This window comes from Agelaius phoeniceus, chromosome 8 (genome assembly GCF_051311805.1).
Source record: "Agelaius phoeniceus isolate bAgePho1 chromosome 8, bAgePho1.hap1, whole genome shotgun sequence".
Lineage (NCBI taxonomy): Eukaryota > Metazoa > Chordata > Aves > Passeriformes > Icteridae > Agelaius > Agelaius phoeniceus.
In genome coordinates this window covers 28,973,244-28,994,225 of record NC_135272.1, presented here as the reverse complement: position 1 = coordinate 28,994,225, position 20,982 = coordinate 28,973,244, and the positions used below count along the sequence as shown (strand labels likewise).

The following is a 20,982-nucleotide window of genomic DNA, read 5'->3' as shown; positions in this document are numbered from 1 at the left end:
ACAAACAGTTTCCTGTCAGCCCAAGACACACAAGAAGTTATCTGAGCCTGTCACATTTCAAGTATCAACAGTGTGTCCCTCCCATGTAGTTTCTTAGATGGGAAAAATGATTCCCAAGAATAATAACCAGTACAAAGGAAAAGGAATAAGGAGAAAAATTTCCATTAAAAAAGAAATTAAATCTGGGAAACTCATACATTCAATGTGAGATGTAGATTAGAATTCAGTTGCCAAAAGCTTACCTACTCAAAATTCATCATTTCACATTATGCATAATGATATATCCAAAAGTTGTTCTGTTTCTCATTATTCTTGAATTGCTGCTCTACACTGTTTCCAAAAGTGACATTATGCCATCTTGCAGTCAACTCTGACCAATTATTTAGCACATTTGAGAAAGCAGAACCTGTACCAAATCAAGCACTAAACCAGGAGGATAACACTTACTGTAAAACCAGAACAATTTCCAAATGTCATTCAAACTGAGCATAGGCCTCTTCATTAATCCTACTGCATTTGTCAAATAGGAAATTCTAACTAAAAAAAAATAAATTTAAAACCTGTATAATATCAAGTGACTTTACACTAAGCAAAATTTAGGCAAAGATAGGAAACCATCAACAACTTTTGATAAGCCTTGAGGTATTTTAAAATAAGAACAAAGAAACTTATCAAGTCTGAATTCTGAAATGTTTTTGATCTTCCTTAAAAATAAGGAACTTCTGTTTACAGCTACGGCCCTGATGTAAAATATATGCAGTCTTCAAAACCCAAACTTCAGGTGATCTGGGGATGTGTGTGCCAAGGATACATCCTTGTGCTATGGGAGGGATTTCTGCACCTGCCTGAAGGAGCAGGGCTGGAGTTACAAGGTCTCATCGAGACACACCAGCAATCCTCACACACAAGATAAAGAGCCATGGTCTAACAGGAGATCCATTCCAAGAAGGTGGTTATCCCCATCCCCACCCTTTGGGAAGGGTTTTCTGACCAGCACCCTGCAAACCTGGAAAGCCCACTGGATTCACTGCAATGGAGCAGACTTGCCCAGGACACTGCCCACCCAACCTCACTCATATACCCAAACAAGCCCTAGCTCTAAATATAGGTCTCCCCTCATCCACTGCAACAGCTTGTACAAAAAAGGCTTTAAGTAAAGGCAGGCAGCCCTCCAGGACATTTGCTGAATGCCTATGTATAATATATTCTTGTTACTTACCACAGTTATTGATGAAAGGCTTGTTTCCTAGAATAGCCTTTTTATGTAAATAAATTAATATATTCTTAAATTATATCACAGATGTCCATAAAATACTAATTATATAAAACTCATAACATTGTAATTACACACTGATCAAGTAATTATGTAGTGTGCTTAAAGACTATTTTGGAGCAACATTAGGTTTCCCATTTTGTTTTACTTAAATAAGACAGCAAGGGTCTGGTCACCGTCACATCCACAAATGGTGACCAGATTTTGTACAGGCTAGGAAAAAATTCTATTAAACTATTCTGAAAAGCTATAAAAAAATTAATAGCTATTTCCAATAGACTTCATTAAAGCTAGAATTTCCAAGGGAAAACATTCCTATAAAAATAACCTCCACCATACATCCCTATAAGAACATGTTCCACAACTGGCATGAATTCATGAAATTGAAATAGCACGAGAAAATGCCCCTGGAACGATCCAGCTGAAGCCAACTCTTCCCTTGGTTTGTTAGGAAATTGAAGCAAATTTCCACTGAGACTTCACCTCAGCTGCAGCACTCAGAGATGCCAGAAAAACAGCACCTGGACACTTTCATCCTTTTTACCACAAATAAATTAAAATGTTTCCAGAATTACTGAAAATGTCTTATATCTTACTGAGGGTGTTACACAGAATGTAACATTTTCTGGAATGGGGGTAATTGCACTCTCCTTTAATCTCACGGTTCATCACTTCCAACTTAGAACAATCAATTCATGACATCTCTTAAGCAACCTGAGAGCAAAAAATTCTGTAAATTCATATTTTGATTAAATTAAAGGACAAATATGGGTGCACAAAGATTTGCCAGCTCATAAAGAGGACCAGCTGTGAAACATGGCCTCATTTTCTTCTTCAGTAATTTGACTTTCCTGTTACCCCCAGAAGAGTGCAAGCCAGATCCCAAAGACAAAAGTCAGAACTTGTTTCATTCTGGACATAATTCTCTTTTCTTCCTAAAGATGCATGACCTTAATTCCAGCCCAAATTTCCAGCAACTATAGCAGTCTTATTCCACCTGTTATCAATTTGGTTTTATTGTCATCAGACCATATTTCCTTTTACTCTTTTGCAAGGTTTACATTATTTTCATTTGTTCAAAGGTTATGTATAAAATATTTTCAATCTTAATTAGATTAATTCTTTCAGAAGCCATGAACTTCCATGCCATCTGTCTTGACATCAGATGCACCAACAGTTGTTCATCTGTCAACATAAAATTATCAATGGCACCACGAAATATAAGGAAGAAGGGGAAATCTGTGCAGATTCTTGCAAATGCAATATACCAAAGGTAAAAAGTGAGGAAGATTTAAAGTGAAGGCACAGGTTTTTCTTGTTACATTTTCCAGCAGTTCCCTGCATAGCCATGGAAATGAATCACTGCCTGGCTAACCTGAGGTGCTAAGCTGAGCAGATCAATGACAGTGGGAACTTGCCAAGGTGAACCTTTGCTCTAAGCAAGCAGGAATAGCTATCACTGGCACTGTAACCAAGTAAACAAAACTACAACAAAGATAGACAGGATACAACAGGATCAAGACCTGCACAGGTGAAAGCAACAACGACAAAAATAAAAACTTATTATAGTCGACCTAAGCTCTCACACAGAACCATGTATCTGTGAATCATCAACCATTCAGTATTTAAAGAGCAGATGGCTGGAAGGTCCCCATATGTGAAAAACATTATTATCAAGGAGTCCATAGTAACAGTGGAATAAAGCTTGCTATTAAGACTTTTATATGAACTGTTCTTAAAGAGTAAATTATTCACTGACCCATGTCAGAACTCTGAAAATTGAAGGTTTCTCAGAAGAAGAAAAAGCAGTAAGTACCAAAAAGGTTTTTGAAAATAATCAATAAGCATCAGATCTCATCCCCAAAAAGAACAGTTCTCAGCTGACTTTAACAATAATCTAATCTTGATATTTAATTGCCACTTACCAGTCTGTTAATTAGCCCCAAGGCTAAACAGCATTTAATCGAGTTTAATCACCCTTGTTTAAAGGAACATTACCCAATACCAGCCTTTAAATAATAAAAATTCATTAAAAATTAGATTGATGGCCATGACATTGAAATGTTAGGAGACTGTTCTGTAGTTGCTGCCCTTCACTTCCCCCAAGTGCTGCCAAAGTGAGCACCTTATTAAGAATTGTCACCAAGTGCTGCCCACCGTGCAGGGAAAGCAGCAGACGCTGGGCAAGCCTCTCCCTATGGCCATGCACAGTGAGGACAGACACATGCAACGTCCCTTTCCTCTGCTGACAACCTGATTTCCACTCAACAGAAGTCGTATACATTACTCTGCAGTAGAGGGGCAGAAGCCTAAAATAGTTCAACTTCACATTTTCTGGTTAGTCCTACCAGAGCTGGCCAGCAAGACCAACCTCCCTCTGAAATAACATCTAGATCCAGGGGCTATTGCATTACCACCTGATGAGTAACTGAAATTTGACCAGCCACATCCACCCTGCAGCATGTGAACTTCAAAACCAGCCCTCTGGTGCTGCTTTGGCTCAAGTTTTAAGTAGGTACCACTGAGCTCCAGTTTCATAACCGCACATGCAAAGATCTCCAGCGTGTGAGCCTTTGCCTGGGACTGTCCCCCTGAGAGCTGGTGACATTTCCCCTGAGTGAAGAAGCTGAAGGTTTCCACTGGGGTGGCTGATGGCTGTGCTTGTCCCAGTCCTGAAGGGAAAATATATCAGTTGAGCTGTTAAGTGCCTAATATAAACTGAGCTGGTTTGGGCTATTTTTGCTTTAGAAACTCTTGTATCCTCCACTCAAGCCTGCTAACAGGCTTGATTCTACTCCTTATCCTTTGTGTACCCTGTGTTTGGAGACTTCAGCCTGCCAGCCTCTGTAAGAAAGCAGAGTGGATTTCCAGGGAATAGAAGAGGGTGCAGTATTTAGCACAGACCCATTACTTAGACAGCGGTTTTTAAGGACCCCACTTTAGGCTGCTTTGCTTTTAAATTGGTTTTCCTGACACCAGACATGCCTGTGAGGGCTCCTCTGCTGCACAGGACAAGGTGCACAAGGTACCACCAGGAACAGGCATGCACACACCACCAGACAGGTTTCCATTCCTAAATCCAATTTATCTTTTTCCCTACATAGGGCCTACATGCAAACTACAAAAACTTTGTCCCAAAACGCAACATCAACTTGAATACTAAAAGGCTGGAAGTAAGCTGTGAGTAGGAAGCTGTTTCCTTCTGTTAGGTGTTATTCTCTTGAACTGTAAAGCGGTTAAGTTCATAGATGGTTATGCCAACACCAAACTGTTAAAAATTCCTAATTGATACCTCTCCTTACCTCCACTGAAAAGGATGGCTGTAGCACGGACTAGATGGATTGCTCTGGGCTTGTGAGTTCAGGTAAAATACTAGAGGAGAAGTGACAAGTGCACAGTCAGCACTAAATGGGAATTTAAGATGCTGCAGACCTGGAGCAGATGTAGGAGAGAACATGTGCTGATGAACATCATTTCCTCGGCAGTGGGAGAACAAAGGAGAGGAGATTCTGACAAGGTACCACAGTAGAAAAAAAAAAAATCAGGGTCATTATTACATCTTCTGTTTCAATAAAGAAAAAAGATAATTTCAAAATACAAGTTATATCTATTAAACAAATTCAATAAACTAAGTGGTCAAAAGTAATTTTTTTCCATTATCATCCAAACCAAAATGTATTTTTTGGTAAATTTAATAACTATTCAATGTTATTTTTCCACTACAAAAATCCTCCAATCTGGAATTATCCAAATACTTTCTTGCAGTGATTTCCAGGCTTTCTGGAATACACACTATTGTCAATCTCTAATATAAAGTGCTTAATTGAGAAAAATGAACAAATTAATAATGGCACCATCAGCAAACAGAGACCATTTCTATCACTGCCTTCACAATTTGGGAGCCATGGTTCCATGCCACAGCTGTGGCAATAACCAAAACACACAACTGTGAAAATATGAATGACACAAACCATTAACTAGAAAACAACATTTAGCAGTGGCAGTTGTTTTAGAGCAACAACTAATTAAGCCTGAAAGCAGCACTGCAAAATGGCTTTATTCTAATTTTAGCAGTGGGGAAACTGAGGCATGAAGAGGTTTAGTGACATGTCCACAGCACATCCACGGTAGCATCAGGATTGCAGCTGAGGGTGCTGGTGCCCAGCTCAGTGCTCAGCTCTGTGAACTATCCTGCTTTTGCAGGCTCAGCAGCCAAGGCACATTTGTATTCACACAGGGCACAGAAAAGGTCTCAAAGTAGCTGCTTTTCAAAAAGCTGCAAACAGACTTGTACATAAACACAGAGCAGAGATTCTAACACCTACTTTAGTGAACTATACACGATGAGATGTCCTTCACTAGAAATAAAGTAAAAGTTAACTTACAATTATTGGTATTACACAGTGTGCTTATGTGTTAGAATACAAATTAGTGCCAGTGTATTTATACCTATTTTGATTTTTGACTGAGGGCTGAAAACAGTTTCTATTTACCATATTTAAACACAACAGTGAGCAAAATGGAAATTTGAGGCATTTCAGTTTTGTTTAGAATTCAGATATTTTACACTTAGGGTCCTGAAGTCAAGCACGTTAGTCCATGCTCCTAGCTTTAAATTTCCTGGTGAATCCAAATACTTATCAGTAATGCAACCTTTATATGCTGGAAATCCTCCCCACCAGCAATCTCTGCTTAAACAGCTGATGAGCTTTAGAGTCTGCAGACAGAAAAGGTTAAGCCTGCCTCTTACCCTGCTCCTCCCTCCACTGACTACACCATAGATTCTTTTCACCTCCTCTACTTAAGAGCACAGTATTAAACGTACAATTTCCTTAATTTTACCTAATAGAAATAATAAATATAATTATGATCATAAATAGCAGTTTCCATTAGTAGATTTCAAAGCACTTATAAAGGAAAAGCATTTAAAAAGGAAATGCTTGTTAAAATTCCATTTGTAGAAATACATGTGGCAATGTGAAAATGTAGCTAAGACTTCTTGCTTCAAATCTAGAAGTTTTCAAAAGCATTCGTAATTCTAGAAGACAACAAAGGTAACAAAGGTTTCTGAAAATTTTAGCACTGTGACAGCTTTCTGACAGATTATTAAAAGTGCTTTTTAAATCTGAAGAATGATCAAACTAGAAAGACAGAGTTACAAACATTTAGTCTGACTACACTAATGCTTGGGACAAAATTTAACCCCAATATATCCCAGTTAAAAACATTGAAACATTGCTTTTTTTGGCTATACTTCATGGTCAATACTCCACAAAAGTAAAATGCTACAGCTTCTAAAATGAAATTCCATGTACAGCCAAATAAGCACGACAGATAAAGAAAGTTCTAACAAATCAAAGCAATGTCTATTGGCCACAGAAAATTCTGGCCGGTTTTTCCTCTTCATAGCTTCCATTTGAAATGATTAAGTGCAATTTCTTTTTCACAACAGTCCTTACTGGATCCGCAGAGATGGGGCTCCGAGCCTCTGTTTCCTCCGCTTCATCATTGTGCTGATACACTGATATGCCTCTTCCCAGCGTAAGAGGCTTAGGGCTGGGGAGGAGAGGCCACTGTTATCACTCCAACGCAGAGCACAGAACAATCAGTGCAATTCCGAGCTCTTCATACACCCCCCGTGTCACAGACACCTCGGGAGTTCAGTAATGGTCCAGATTAATCACACAGCTCATGTCAAAAACCTAATTCTTTATAAAAAAAAATAATAAATATTCAGATTAAAAAAATCTTCTGCGAGGCTATTGCCAGCATCCGGCGAAAGGAAGCGGAGCCCAGCAGAAGGAAAGGAAGGAGCCCAGGGCACAGAGGGGCCATCTGACCTGTCACAGCGCCAGCAGCGCGGTCCTGCCGCGCTCCGGCCGAGCCGCCGCACATCACCCGACTGATTCACCAACCCCGGGGCTGCCAGGAGCAGCGGCAGCTTTCCCAGCAAACCCAGGGAGAGGCACGGCACAGTGCAAGGATCCTGGCAGGGGTCTCGGAGCAGCCCGGACAGCCGCAGGGCGATGGGGCAGAGCAGCGCTCGCACCCGATGCCCGGCAGAGCCCGCAGCGGGCGCGGGAGCAGCTGCGCCCGGCCGGCGGGACACGCGAACCAGCCCCGGTCCGAAATCAATCCCTGAACTACAGCAGCTTCAAACAGCCTCCCGAAACCCCCAAGCTGTGCCCCACACAGAGACTTGATGGATTCCAGCACCGAGAACAGGGCAGCAGCGCTCGCAGCAGCCCGGGGAGCGCAGGGGAGGAAGGGGAACCACCTTCACCAGGAAGAAATGTTCCCTTTACACTTCTGCTCGCAAACAGCTCAAAATCAACTCTGTGCTATTAACAAAACTGCCCCCAAATGATGTCCAAAATTTCTTTAAATGTGTATTCGTAAGAATGTTACTTTCCTCAAAAAAGTTTCCATAGATATATGTTTGATAGGTTTTAGAGTGCTAAAGGCTGTATTTAGGCAGCCATTCACAAATACTCATCAACCAAGTCAAATTCCAGGTGCCAACTCTGATCTTCAGACCTTCCCAGGATTCTGATCGCAGCCCCACACGAGAAAATCGCAATCTCTCAATGGTTAGGAAAACAGAGTGCCAGGCAGAGGAGGAAGGGCCAGGGTGGCTGCTCCTTACACAGCCAAAGCCCCTGCCCCCACACTGTGCCTCTGGAGTCAGATAGCACAGCAAGCAACAGAAAGTACAAATTTGGTATGCTACAAATAATTCTATTGTACTTATTAAATGAGAGCCTGGATTAAGTAGTGGAAACTTGACAATAAAAACTGCACAAAACACTTTTTCCACTTTTAAATCCTTGATGAAAACCTCCATAAATTCTTTGTCTCTGAGATTACAGTCTATACATAATACTAAAATACTCCTGATTCACCAAATCACTTCTTTTAAAGAAACAATGCTTTCAAATAATTTTTAAAATCTAATACAGGAATAGCAGCAGTGCTGTGGAGCTCCACAAGAATAATTCAGCATGTTCCACCTCCAGAACCAGCCCCATGGATCAGCTTAAGAGCAGCAGGTTATTTTTGACCTACTGTTTGTGAGCTGCTTCTACGTGCTCAGAGAAGGATGGGGTGGTCAGAAGAGTGCACCTCTTTCTCTCCCCATCTATATAAAACACCACAAGCAGAATGCACTGACTGCAGGCATTATTTCTTACTTTATTTCCACATCCAAATCAGAACAGAGTGCAAAAGCAGCAAAATCCCCTACTCCTTTTCAGAACCATTTTTCATCCACTTCCTGCACTTTGGCTTTCCCACTCCTGGGACAGTGGCACTCGCTCCTGGCAGGGAAACGGCATCGATCCATCACCAGCAGAAACACTCACCCGCCAAGAGGAGCAGAAACTGAATTATATACTCCATTTCTCTGCAGACACTGAGCAAATTCCCACAGCACCTGAGCATGGCAGCACGAAGACATAAACCACTAAAAGCCAGAAATTTTCTTTCCTGCCATCAAACTTCTTATTGTTTCCAAGGTCTAAACATTCAAAAAAAAAAATACAAGCAGTTCAGCACATCTCCCCAAAGAAATTCCTTGGTGTGTTTGTGTGTTATTTTACTGTCAAGAAGCTGGGGGCAAGTTTAACAAATTATGATGAAGACTTGTTTAATGAAACCCCCTCAGAAATGTCTAGGGCAGCAGAAACTAAGAATCTTCAGAGGTTTAAAGTAAAATGGTAATGCAGAGAAGGAGGGAGAGAATGAGAGAAAACAAGTCCCACAGGGGTCATAAACTGCCTTAAAAAGTGATTAGAAGGAATAAAGACCACCATAAAAGGCAAGCACACGTCTTCAACAAACACTTTTATGTTGCTTACCATATTTCAGAGATAGACATAAAAACTTCAGGTAAATACTACTCTTTACCAGCACCAATCACCATCAAAACAACAATGTGTAATATTTGGTTCATATAAATGTGTATTTTTACTGGATATATTCTGGACTAAAACTATTTTTTCACGTTTCTTATGCCTCCAGTTTCTTTTTCCATTTGTATACAGCCTTTTAAAGTATATTTGATACAGATGGTTGATAGCAGGAAATAATTAACAAAAAAAAACCAGCTGAAGTTAGAAACTGGTTTAGCAAATTTAGTTTGCTGAGGAAATTACTCTTTTCAAATTTGGATATAATATGGGAAAGCTGTGTTTTCTTTTTAGAAAATTTTACATTTAGCACAAAAATTACAGCAACCCACACCACCAACCCTGCCTTAGAAACCATGAGGATTTAAAATACAAACCCACATTTTTCATTAAAAAGCCTGAACAGCTCAATAAAGTTCATGCTATAAAGAACTGAATTTTTTAATTAATTTATTACTATTGGGGTACTGAACAAGAAATGAGATGGCTCAAGGGCAGCCCCAACTGGATTTAGTGACTACTGCTCAGCCAAGGAGACAAGCAGGAGCAATAGTGAGCTCCAGGCTGGTGCTGGGCATCCTGCAGCCAGGAGGAAATGCAGTTTGCAGCCTGATCCTCTGGGTGCTGAACTGCTCTCAGACACATGAGCACACAGAGGTGCTTCACCATGGGATGCTCCTGCTGCAAAGTCCCCACCTTTGTCCCTTCAAGTCTGGAACGTCTCTGCTGTGATTCACGTGCAGGTGCACATCAAAACCATGTGAAAGCTGCAGCCAACAATACAAAACCCAATCTCTACAGAGAACAGAACAGGATAATGGCTGAAAATAATTAAACCACTTTGACTAATAGGCTGGAGATCAAAGTTTGAGTCTATCACTCCACATCCACTATTTGAAACTAAAGAAAATATTCATGAATGGTAATTATTTCTTTTGTGAACAAAGCATGGGGAAAAACATAACCAATACATTTATATGCATAATTCATTAAAGGAAAACTTTGAACTCTGATTATTGAACCACACCAGAGACAAAGTATAACTACTTATTCCTGTTCTCTAACTATTCAGTCTCTTAGCAGCCTACAACTCAGCTGAATATCATCTCCTTTAGTGCATTAAACATAACCCCCCATAGAAACACAAACACTTTAAGCACATTAACAACAAAATGGTATCTAAATTATCAGGCATTTCTCTTAATGCCACCCTGCATACAATTCCCCCATCTGTTTTACATGTCTGCTCGCTGTGTGCTGATTATTTCAAACTCAGGATTGCAAGACACCCAAGTGCAAAGCCATCCTCTACAGTGTGCCTGTGTTTCCTTCTGCTAATATGGAAACAGTCATCAGCACTCATCAACAGACTTCACAGGCTCCATCCCACCATTCCTTCTCTTCAGCTCCCACCCAAGAGTTTCTTTAGGTGACAAAAGTTCTCATGTTCTCCTGACAAAAACAGTGAGACATGTAACTCCACTCCTTTTCCTTAGCACAAATAAGCACAGCAGCTCTTGTTGTCCATGCTTATAATCAGTTCCTGCAATAAAACAGAGATTACTCACACTGACTCAGGAAATATGAAATATTGAGGGTCACATAAAGAAAAAGTTAGAAGCATTTTCAGGAACAGCTCATCCTTTTTCATTCAGCAATGACAAATACCCAAGCTGATCCACAGGCTAAAACCTTTGTAACTCAACAATCCAGCAAAGCAATCACCAAACCAGTCAGCAGTAGCAGATTTTTTACAGAAGTGCACCCCAACCTCCAGACTAGCACACAAAAAAATGCTGAGTGGCTGATTTTTGTATATAATTCAATTGCTACTCAACTGCTACAAAGGCTGGAGGTTGTGAAGAAAATTCATGCACCTCTTGAGAGTTTCTGGCTCCAAGCCAGGTACTTCATCCTCCTGTCCATTCCTGCTTCTGCTTCTGTCAGTGATCAAAAGTCAGTGACTGACAGTCAATGAATCAGGACATGGCTACACCCATACCTATCCCTGCTCATCAGCCACAGCACAACAGCAGCTTTTCAGAATAAATTTTATTATCAGAATTTTTTTTTTGAATATGAGGTTCACAATTAAGTTGATTCCAGCAGAAAAAAAGCCTCCAGAAGAACTGAAAACTGCCTACAGTTGAAATGCCATTATTTTTGACAAAATGGTTGAACAAATTTATGCATAGTATATTTTACCTTATATTACATGCATATATTATAATTATTCCCTTGATGTAAATTTCTCTAGTTTTTAATTCAAAAACAAAGAGGATTTTTTTTAAATCAAGTAAGCACTCTGATATTGGCATATGCAAAATCAAGCAGATCAACTCCACAAGAACCTTTTCAGTGAGCCTGTACATTTCATAGAATATCATCAACACAGGTCTATATCAGCCACAATGCACCACTGACTTCATGAACAGTTAAAACTTCTCAAACCACAAGACATCATACGGTTCTGGACTACACTTGGTACTTGACTTGATAGAGAATCTGTAATTCCAGAAACTACAATCAAATAATCAGCTAGACAACACAGACAACTAAGACATTTCAATTCTTCATAGATCTTTAGTCTCACTAATAGCTGCAACCTTGTGCTTAAAATTTATGGCCTGGATCTTCTTGACACAGGTTGCTAAATTACTTCACATAGTGACAGCTTAAAAGGCACTCACTTGTGGAAGAAAACTAAAGTGAAGTAATGAAAATTGCAGGAGTTAAGTAATACGGAAATAAAATATTCAATCATTTGGTTTAGTTACCAGTAACTAAAACATTACACATCTGAAGCACTTCATTTGTACATGTATCTCAGATAGCTCAAATGAAAATACATGACTAGTCTTGTGTCTTACCCACCTCCATGCTGGCATGAGCTGGAATATCTCTGGCATCCTCAATTTCAATTCCAAAACTTTTGTGCAAAAATTACATTCAACAAAAAACTCGCTGGTAACTCACTGCTCCACTATTTGATCAAAGAACTTTCATAATCTTCAAATGATGAACACCACCTGTCTTAGAAATCTCTCAAATCTTGTTAAGCCAGCCTTTGAGGCATACTGGTTAAAAAAAAACCCAAAACCAGTCAGTGCTTCATGTTCTTTAAATAAGTCCCTGACTGGTTTATCATTGTCATATGAACTAAACAAAAAGGTCTGGTCATGCCCCACTTTTAAAAAAAGACCTTTTGATCCTCTGCATTGTTCAGCCCTGAATCACAAGCTCTACACAGCATTTTCCAAACACTGTTTCTTATACAAAGGGGATAGCTTACACTGAAAGACTGAAAATCATTTCTCATTAGAACCAGAAACCTGAGGAAGAAAGGTTCTAAGCTTTTGTGAGCTTCATGTCTGTAGTCCACAAGCTTTGGGAAACAATTTTAAATCATAATGCAATAGCAGGCAGTACAAAAGCTTTCTCTTTTATATAATGCAATCAATAATGCAATTTCTTCCACCATAAATCTGTAAGCATAGCAGAAGCTAAGCTCTTATAATACCATTGAAACACCAAGTTAGTTCGCTGAAATTCTTTAAGCATCATAATGCATTAAAAAAAATTTGCTGTTTGTTTAAATGACAGTTTTAAAAGCCTACTTTTCCTAACATGCACTACTTTATTGAGACACCTCCATCAGGCTGCCTGCTCCACAAACACCTGACCTGTGTGGCCCAGGAGCTGTGTGCTTAGACTTCTGTCAACAGACTGTTTGGAGAGCAGCGATCAGAGTTGTCCATATCACATAAATAATCAGCAGCTCCTCTGGAGTCCCTTCAGCCACATCAGAGTGGCAGCACTCAACACTGCAGCTACTTTGGTATCAGGAGCAGCTCAGGCTGGTAATTAGAAGAAAGCTTACACTACCACTGCTTTTCCTGCTACACTTAAGGAAATGAATAGAGGCTTCAGTCTCACAGAAATCCAAGCTAGCTCTTTCCAAGCCCACGACAGATTCTTGAAAATGTTGAACAGACAAAACAGAGCATCTGCCCATCTAAATTACTTCCACAACTGAACAGCTATATATGTTCAAAACAAACCAAGGGATGAATAAGGAATACTTATACTTACAAGCTTCCTCTTCTGGGGAGACTGAGCTCTTTCTGAAAAAAAAAAAAATTAAACCTTGAGTTAATTTTACTTTTTATTATATATGACTGATTTATTTATCAATAAATGACTGAGGTGGAATGAATAAAGAGCTGGCCATTTCCCAGCGCATGCTCAGTGTGGAACTGCACAGCTCTGCTGCTGCACATTCACAATGCACAGTCTGGGGTATGAAGGTTGCTCATTTTGCCTAAACAATCATTGCCTTTGGAGTTAAAAATCATAAGTACTCAACAGAGCAAACATAACTTTGAAATTCAAGCCTGAGCACAGATAAGGCAGTAATTAATTCTGTCCTACATACCTCATCAGCATCAGACCGAGCCACTTCCAGAAGTGTGGAACGTGGTGCGCCTGCAGCTGCTGCAGTATGGTCTCACACTCTCACCAAAAGGAAGAATTAATGCCATAGAGTGCATTTGGGGGGTGATTTGGGTTGGTTTTTTTTTTAAACATACACATTAGTTGTGTAATGTATTATCATAAAAAATTCGAGGCCAAACACAATTTCCACTTAGCAGCATTTTGCATTTCAGCAGCACAAGCAAAGGCAGCCGGTGGATTTTTCCGTTTTTATTGCAGACGAGAGCCCGGGGGCATCCCCAGGCGGGGGCATTGCCGGACACGGCGCATCCCTTGGCACTGTCCCCACCCGGGCACTGTCCCCCCCCCCGGCACTGTCCCTCCCTGGCACTGTCCCCCCGCCGGCACTGTCCCCACCCCACGGGCCCTGTCCCACCGCATGGGCACAGTCTCCCCCCGGCACTGTCCCCCCCCCCGGCACTGTCCCCCCCTCGGCACTGTCCCCTGTCCGCAGTCCTCGGCCCCGCCCGGCTGCGGGGGCTGCGCTCCCGCCGGACACCGCCAGGTGGCAGCCGCGGCCGCCGGCCCGGCTCCCGATTCTGGGGGTTTTCTCCTTAAAACATCGGCACGGGCCGTACTCATCCCCGGCCGCTTCGCTTCGGCTGAGCCCAGCAAGCACCGGCACAGCCAATACCAGCTGGGTGTCAGGGTACTGATCAACGGGATGTGTTTTTTACCCCTCTCTAAGAAAAAAAAAAAATCAGTGTTTTCACTGAATATTGAAAAAAAAAATCAATAGGAAAAAAAAAATCAAATCCATAACACTGGTAAGGTAATCTCTTTTCCATCTTTAGCTACAGTGTTTGTGCTGACTGACATGACTAACAATGCTATTGACAGGCACTGACTGGTCTGATCAGTAACACATTGGATTTGGCTTCAAGTTTTTCAAAGATACCAAAAAGTTACAGCCACTAATAACAAACAAACAAATAAATAAATAATTCTTACATGCCATTATTCTTTTCAAGTATTAGTTCACCATAATTTGAAATTTCATTACAGTTTAACAGCGCCGAGCAAATTCCATGTGTGAATTATCTCAAGGCTGACAGCTTACAGCATGGAGAAATAAATTCCTGTCGTCAGACAAACTTGTCAAGATCTAATCAAAACACTTCAAGTGCGTAAGATAATAAATCATTAGCATCTATAACAGGTTGTGTGGTTTATATTCTAAAAAAGGTATTTCTTCCACTCTCATTTGTTAGAAAGAATTAGTTTCCAACTGTGAAACCTATGTAGCAAAGACAGCTTTTGCTACTGCAAATGAAAAACAAAAAACAGATAAGATATAGGTATTATATGTTATCCTGCTTCTTTGGACAGTGTGTTACTTAGACATGCATATATGTCTCTTTCACCATATGAGCAGCTGTATTTAATTTATGCTTTTCAAAGAAGATGTCACCTCTTGGCAGAAGGCACTTTTTCTATTCAAATGACATATTTCTGTTGATTCCAACACAGTAAGCCCCAGAAAGGTTTAGAATGAATGTATAAAACTCTGGAATTTCATAGTACTGGATGAAAAAGCAAAACAGTGACCTTTAAATCTAACTACCTTCAAGTTTTTAAACTTCTAGGGTTCCTTTTTACAAGCTTTGCTCTAGTCATTAGAGCTGAAAAGTCATTTAAAGAGGGAACACTCCCTTGCAGCAGCACAGCTCTGGTAATGGTGACTTGTAATTACCAGACATACATCACAAGAAACATGGCCCAGGAACAGGAATGGACAAATCCTTTCCTTTACAGAACTCTTGCTTTACTCAAACAATATGACCTTTAATACTTCCTATAATGTACGAAATTCAGGATAAAATCCATGCAAGGTAAGGAGGAGGACTGCCTGGGGCTTTGTTCCTGAAAACATCCCCTGGAAACTGAGTTTCCAAATAAGGAAGGAACAAAGTCCTGGCAGATGACATCTCAATGCAATTGAAATATTATCCTATCCATGCAGGAATTGTCTTCATTCTGCACCACCGCCTTGACAAACACAGTGCAGCTGTGGAATCAATAGGCAGCAGTTCACATTTAATACCACTGTGGTCTTGACAACAGAGAGCACAATCAAAACAATCAATTTTTATACCTGTTGTCCCACTATGCCTCAGTTCATGTTAGTCTTAAAATCCCCTTCACAAACCCTAACAGCCACACAGCCCACCCCGTCCTGGCCTCTGCAGCACCTTCCCTGGCCTCTGGAGAAATGACAATGCACTCTCCCAGCTCTCTGCCCTTCTCTGCCTCTCCAGAGCTGGTAACAGCCCCCATAATCCCCAAAACAGGCCATGAACAGTGGGGCCGAGGCAAAAGCACCAGAGCTGGACATTACACAACCACAAGCAATGTAATTATGAGACTTGCTCTCCCAAATCACCAGGGAGTTTGTGTGTGAAGAAGTTACATCCCAGAGAGAAAACTCCTGGAGATGGAAAAGGAGGGAGCAGACTGCAGACAACTGCTGAATTATTTCCTATTTGAGGATGCCCACTGCCAGGAGAACACTGCAGATCTCCAGGGGAACAAGGGGACAATGAAAATGCCTCCCAGAGATGGGAATACACTCACAGGGTTGAGACTCAGCTGGGTCTTAAGACAGCTCAACACTTCAATGTGTGCAATGGGACCAACAGAGAGTTTGTATCTTATAATGACAGGGTGGTTTCAAACATATGGAGCAGCACTACAAAAGCAGTGATTCAATAATTATGAAAAATCTAAGTCCAACAGCATTCCACAAGCACCCTATAAAGGTTAAAGTCTACTCAGAATCATATATAGTATCATTTATAGTAGTTATTAAATGTTTTAGTTAGTAAATTATGAGGTAGGTGGTATGATTTAACTGGTTTCCACCCACACCACAAAGGAGTTTGGCATTACATGTCCATATATCCTGAAAAAATAAATCACATTTTAAGAGGTGAGATAACTAATAAAAGAGTGCTGAGCTGTGACTCCTTGGTCTGAAACACTATTTAAAGGGTGCAGCTGTAATCCTTTCAATATGCTAGTTTATCCTGAAGGACATTTTTCATTAAAGACCACCCTTCTGATGAGAACAACACAGGAGCCTACAAGATTCCAAACTGCCCCTCCCAACAGCACATCTGCCTCCCTGAGCACTTGTGCTGCCAGTAGCTATATTTATATTACCATTATTACTCCAGCCAGCTCCATGCCACCTGCTCTCTAGGTCAACAATATAACCCTCAAAACAGAGGCTTACATTTGTATTTGATTTATATGAAGTGCTAAATAGCATAAGAACACTATAAAATATTGGTGCACATTATTCACAAAGAACTTTCAGAAGTGGAAATAAAGAACTACTTTCACAGATCCTAAAAAATAAGGAGTGTATTAAATCTTGCAGTACCCAAATGACAAGAACAGACTGTTCTGAAAGTTAATTTTTTGTACCAGTTCCACATTTCAGGGCATAATTATTAAACATGCAACTTGATCTCTACAAGACAAAAGAAGCAGCAGATTTTCAGATGAGCAGTTAAAAAGGAGCCTTGGGAAAGAAATTCAGCATTGCAGAATTTATAAAAGCTGATTCAAATGTCTGCCTTCAAAAGAGTTCCTTATATTTCCTTTTATCTAAAGTTCATCACCTCAATCATGAGGCTATAAAATCAGTTGGACACCATATCATGCCACAGAAGAGGTTTCACAATAAGACTCAATCCTCATTTTACAGGCAGCAAGGAGCCTAAAGAGAAAAAATACCAGTCATTTGAAAGATCATTTTTGTTTGTAAAACACATTGTTTAGTACATAAATACTGAAAAATTTATTCAGTTGTGGTTTTTTTTATATATACAGAAACTGCATCTGAAAACTGGAATGTTTCAGGCAGCAGGAAGAATGCTGGCTTTTTGCATAGGTGTGTGCACACAATATGGAGAGGAAATAAAGTCTGGAAATCTATTTGTTCACTGACCTACAATACAGCCCACATCATTCCAGCAGATCCGTTATGTTATAAAAGTGTGAAAAAACAGGAACCCATCACTCAAATTTGTCACTTTCTCTCAGTCTTGTAATTTGTCCTTGAATATGTATCTGCACATATGGCACAGACCCACAGGCAAAGTTGGATGCTGGAGCCTGCACTGATGGCAGCTTAAATGGAGTCCTTGCAAATTAAAATGAGAACCATCGCCACACAGGATGTTCCATATTTTTGCCAGAGCAGACAGCATGATTCCTGAGATTGCTTTTGACCTTGGCTCCCTTGCAAGGTACTCACTATCATACCAGTTGGGACAATAGACAAATATTTTTACAGCTATAAGAGTAAATACATTTCAGTTAATAAGTTAATATTTCACAGATGATGAAATTCCACTGACAGTCAGTGACCTGGTACCATGCACTCTTGTTTTAATTTTTTTCCTTTGCTGACTATGTTTGCTTTAGGGTATACTACCAACCAGCAGGGGATTAATTAAATCTCCCTCTATACATAACCATTTGCATTACAGAAATGATATAATGAGGGTTGGAATCTCCAATTCTGATGGAAAGTACAACCTGGCCGTGCAAGGACAAACTGTAATCCATCCATCAGATTAACAGGAAGGAATTTTTCTTGGTGATTAAGAAAAAAAAAATGCCCCATGCTAAGCTTTTCTTTCTGCTATCAGAATCTGTCAGGAAAAATAATTTCCTTCTTTTCACCATATCACTGTAAATGGTTATTAAAAACAGCACTTCTCAATTTCTCTGTCTAGAAATGATTACATCTGAACTTGTTTCCCAAACTCATCAGTAAAGAATTTTAAACAGCAACACTGCAACCATATCTGTACTGAAGGTCAGATGAACCTATGGAATATGCTGCAGATATTTTCTATAATTTACTGACTTTTTAGAAACTAAATTCAGGATCATACTGTTAGATCATCTGTTTAGCTACAGAGATACTTAAAATACAGAAAACGAATACCCAGCCTCTTGCCAATACCATTCAAAATATTCAGAGGACATGGATTTAATTCCCAGACCTTTCTCTGCACTCTACTGAATTTATGTCTGCCATCACACAAATTCTAAAATGCCATGGATAGCTTAGTCCCAGGGCATCCCTCCATATTCCCAGTGCCACCCAAACTGCCTGGAACCACCCTTTCCTAAGAAATCTCACCTTCATGGTGGCAAAGGGTCACAGCCTCCAGAAAAATGTGTGTGACACCAAAACAGTCAATAGGGTATCTGTTCACCCAGTGCTACCCTAAACATACTACCAGTTCAAAGCAAAATAAAGTTATTGTTTTGATTCATTTTCTACCTCAGCAGAAGTTGCATGACAATAAAAATATCCTTTGCAACTATTCTAACATATAAAACCAAATGGGGAAAAACCCCTCAGCTGTTTAACTAACAGGCAGCCTTATTTCTCTAAATATTCAGTGTACATCAGTCTTTCGACCCACAGGTCACAAATCAGCCAATGATGCATTTCATGCTTTTAGATCTTCCAGTCTTTCTTTTCTCTTCAGCTTAGAAATCCCTTACTAGTCAGCAAAATAAAAAGCCTTTGGATTTATTTCAAATTAGAGCTACTGCAGAAGGAAATAAAGCTAAAAGCCCTTTAAACTTCAAGCAAAATTCTCAAACACAGCAAATTATTTTCCCTCCCCCACCAGCCCTTCTGAATGGGCAACAGAAACTTATTCTTTGGTAAGCAAAGCTAAGGATCCAGGTCACATCTGTGCATTAACTTGTCAAGAATATATGTGACCAGAAGCTTCCCACTAACCCTTCATATCACTTAACCTCAGGGCTTTCCATAAGATTATGGATTTTGGCTACTTGACCTAAAATAATTCCAGAATACATCTCAAAATAGGCAAGAATTCACACTTTCCTTCAGAATATTTTCAGTGCCCACTCCTATGTGTATATATATACTATATCTATATGTATTTTAGTAAGCTGGAGTGTCTGCTCCATATTTTGTACATTACATCATGTTTTCCAGCCCAAAATACAACATTACACAGTGCACAGCATGGGCCACTGCTCATGGCAACAAACAGGACTGAAACCACACATCATGACTGGCAAATGGCAATAAAAACAAGGGATGCAAACCACATTCCCAAGGGATGAAGGGACCAGCCCCAGGAAAAGGCAGAGCTTTTCCACAGCCCAGGCAGGGTGGCACCCACGCATCCCTCACCAGCCACAGCCATGAGTGACTTGCAGTCCTGCAGCTCTCATTTCCTCCACAGGATTCTTTCCTATCTCTGTTTCTCAGGACCAGGAGCACAGGGTCACTCTGATTTCATGCCCTCAGCCAAGCAGAAGTCTCTTTCTTCCCATAATAAAGACAATTCCTAGATTTATATTCCATCCCAAGCTTTTCAGCTGTGGTTAAACAAAGAGTGGCTTCTGAATATTAAGACAACCTCTAAGAGCCCTGGTCACAATAACAGGGGTACAGTAACTCAGCTGTTCAATCCTTAGACATCAACAAACTAATTTACTATTAACTTGATTGCTTTCCTCAAGGCTAAAAAATAAAACCAACCATAGAAGCAGCTGTCTTCAAGTAAATTTGCCAAACTTACTTTTAAATGTTACAGAGCACATAAGAGACAATGTTTTTAAGGTGTCATTTCACTAGCAGGAAAAAGTAAATTTAAATATTACACCTTGAATTTTGCAACCTAGAGTCCAAGATGCAGAAGCATAGAAAAAAAAACCAGCAGAGCAGAAGAAAAACTATGAATTTATTCTCCTAACGGACAATCCATAAATTGCAACAGCACCAGCTCTGGAAGACCATTATGATGACTTATTCCCCAAATTAAACAACAGCAGCAACCCAAAATGTGTGTGTGTATGTGTAGCAACAAAATAAAAAGTGAGACACATGGTAGTCCTCTGTAAAATAAAAGGTTATACTTAAAAAACTGAGAAATAACACCAATAATAAATGTTCCAAATCTTCCTTATATATTTTTGCGCAAATTAACCTAAAGGCAAAGGAATACTGAGAGTAATAAAGCACACAGCTTAGACAGCTCATTAATCTTTCTCATTACTTAATTCTAGTTTTACAAGGCCATGAAGCAGATTCCTGATGTGTGAAAGAGCCTGCCCAGCACTGAACACTCACCCCAAATAATGGGAGCAACTGTTCAAAATTCTCTTCCATTTTGCCAGACGGCGCCAGTTTCAGAAATTTAAGTCAAAAGGTCACATTCTGCAAAATTTTAGAAAATGCAGGGAAGAGTCTCATCTCAGAGCTGTACAGAACTCCAGCTGTAATGCTATTGTTAGAAA

General features: G+C 40.1%; 1 protein-coding gene across 9 annotated transcripts in view; it reads right to left on the bottom strand.

Annotated features, from left to right (window-relative positions):
• MAST2 (microtubule associated serine/threonine kinase 2) overlaps nt 1–20,982 on the bottom strand; it is a 187,115-nt gene that overhangs the window by 93,073 nt on the left and 73,060 nt on the right. For 5 of the 9 annotated variants that reach the window (XM_077182468.1, XM_077182469.1, XM_054637889.2 and 2 more), the window contains 2 exons: nt 13,273–13,304; nt 4,576–4,782 (listed from right to left, as the gene is read on the bottom strand). In XM_077182468.1, coding sequence (XP_077038583.1) covers nt 4,576–4,782; nt 13,273–13,304 — 239 coding nt within the window. Of the gene's footprint in view, nt 1–4,575; nt 4,783–5,598; nt 5,626–13,272; nt 13,305–20,982 lie in introns of those variants that run through there. The other 4 variants (XM_054637892.2, XM_054637893.2, XM_077182474.1 and 1 more) reach the window with 2 other exon arrangements.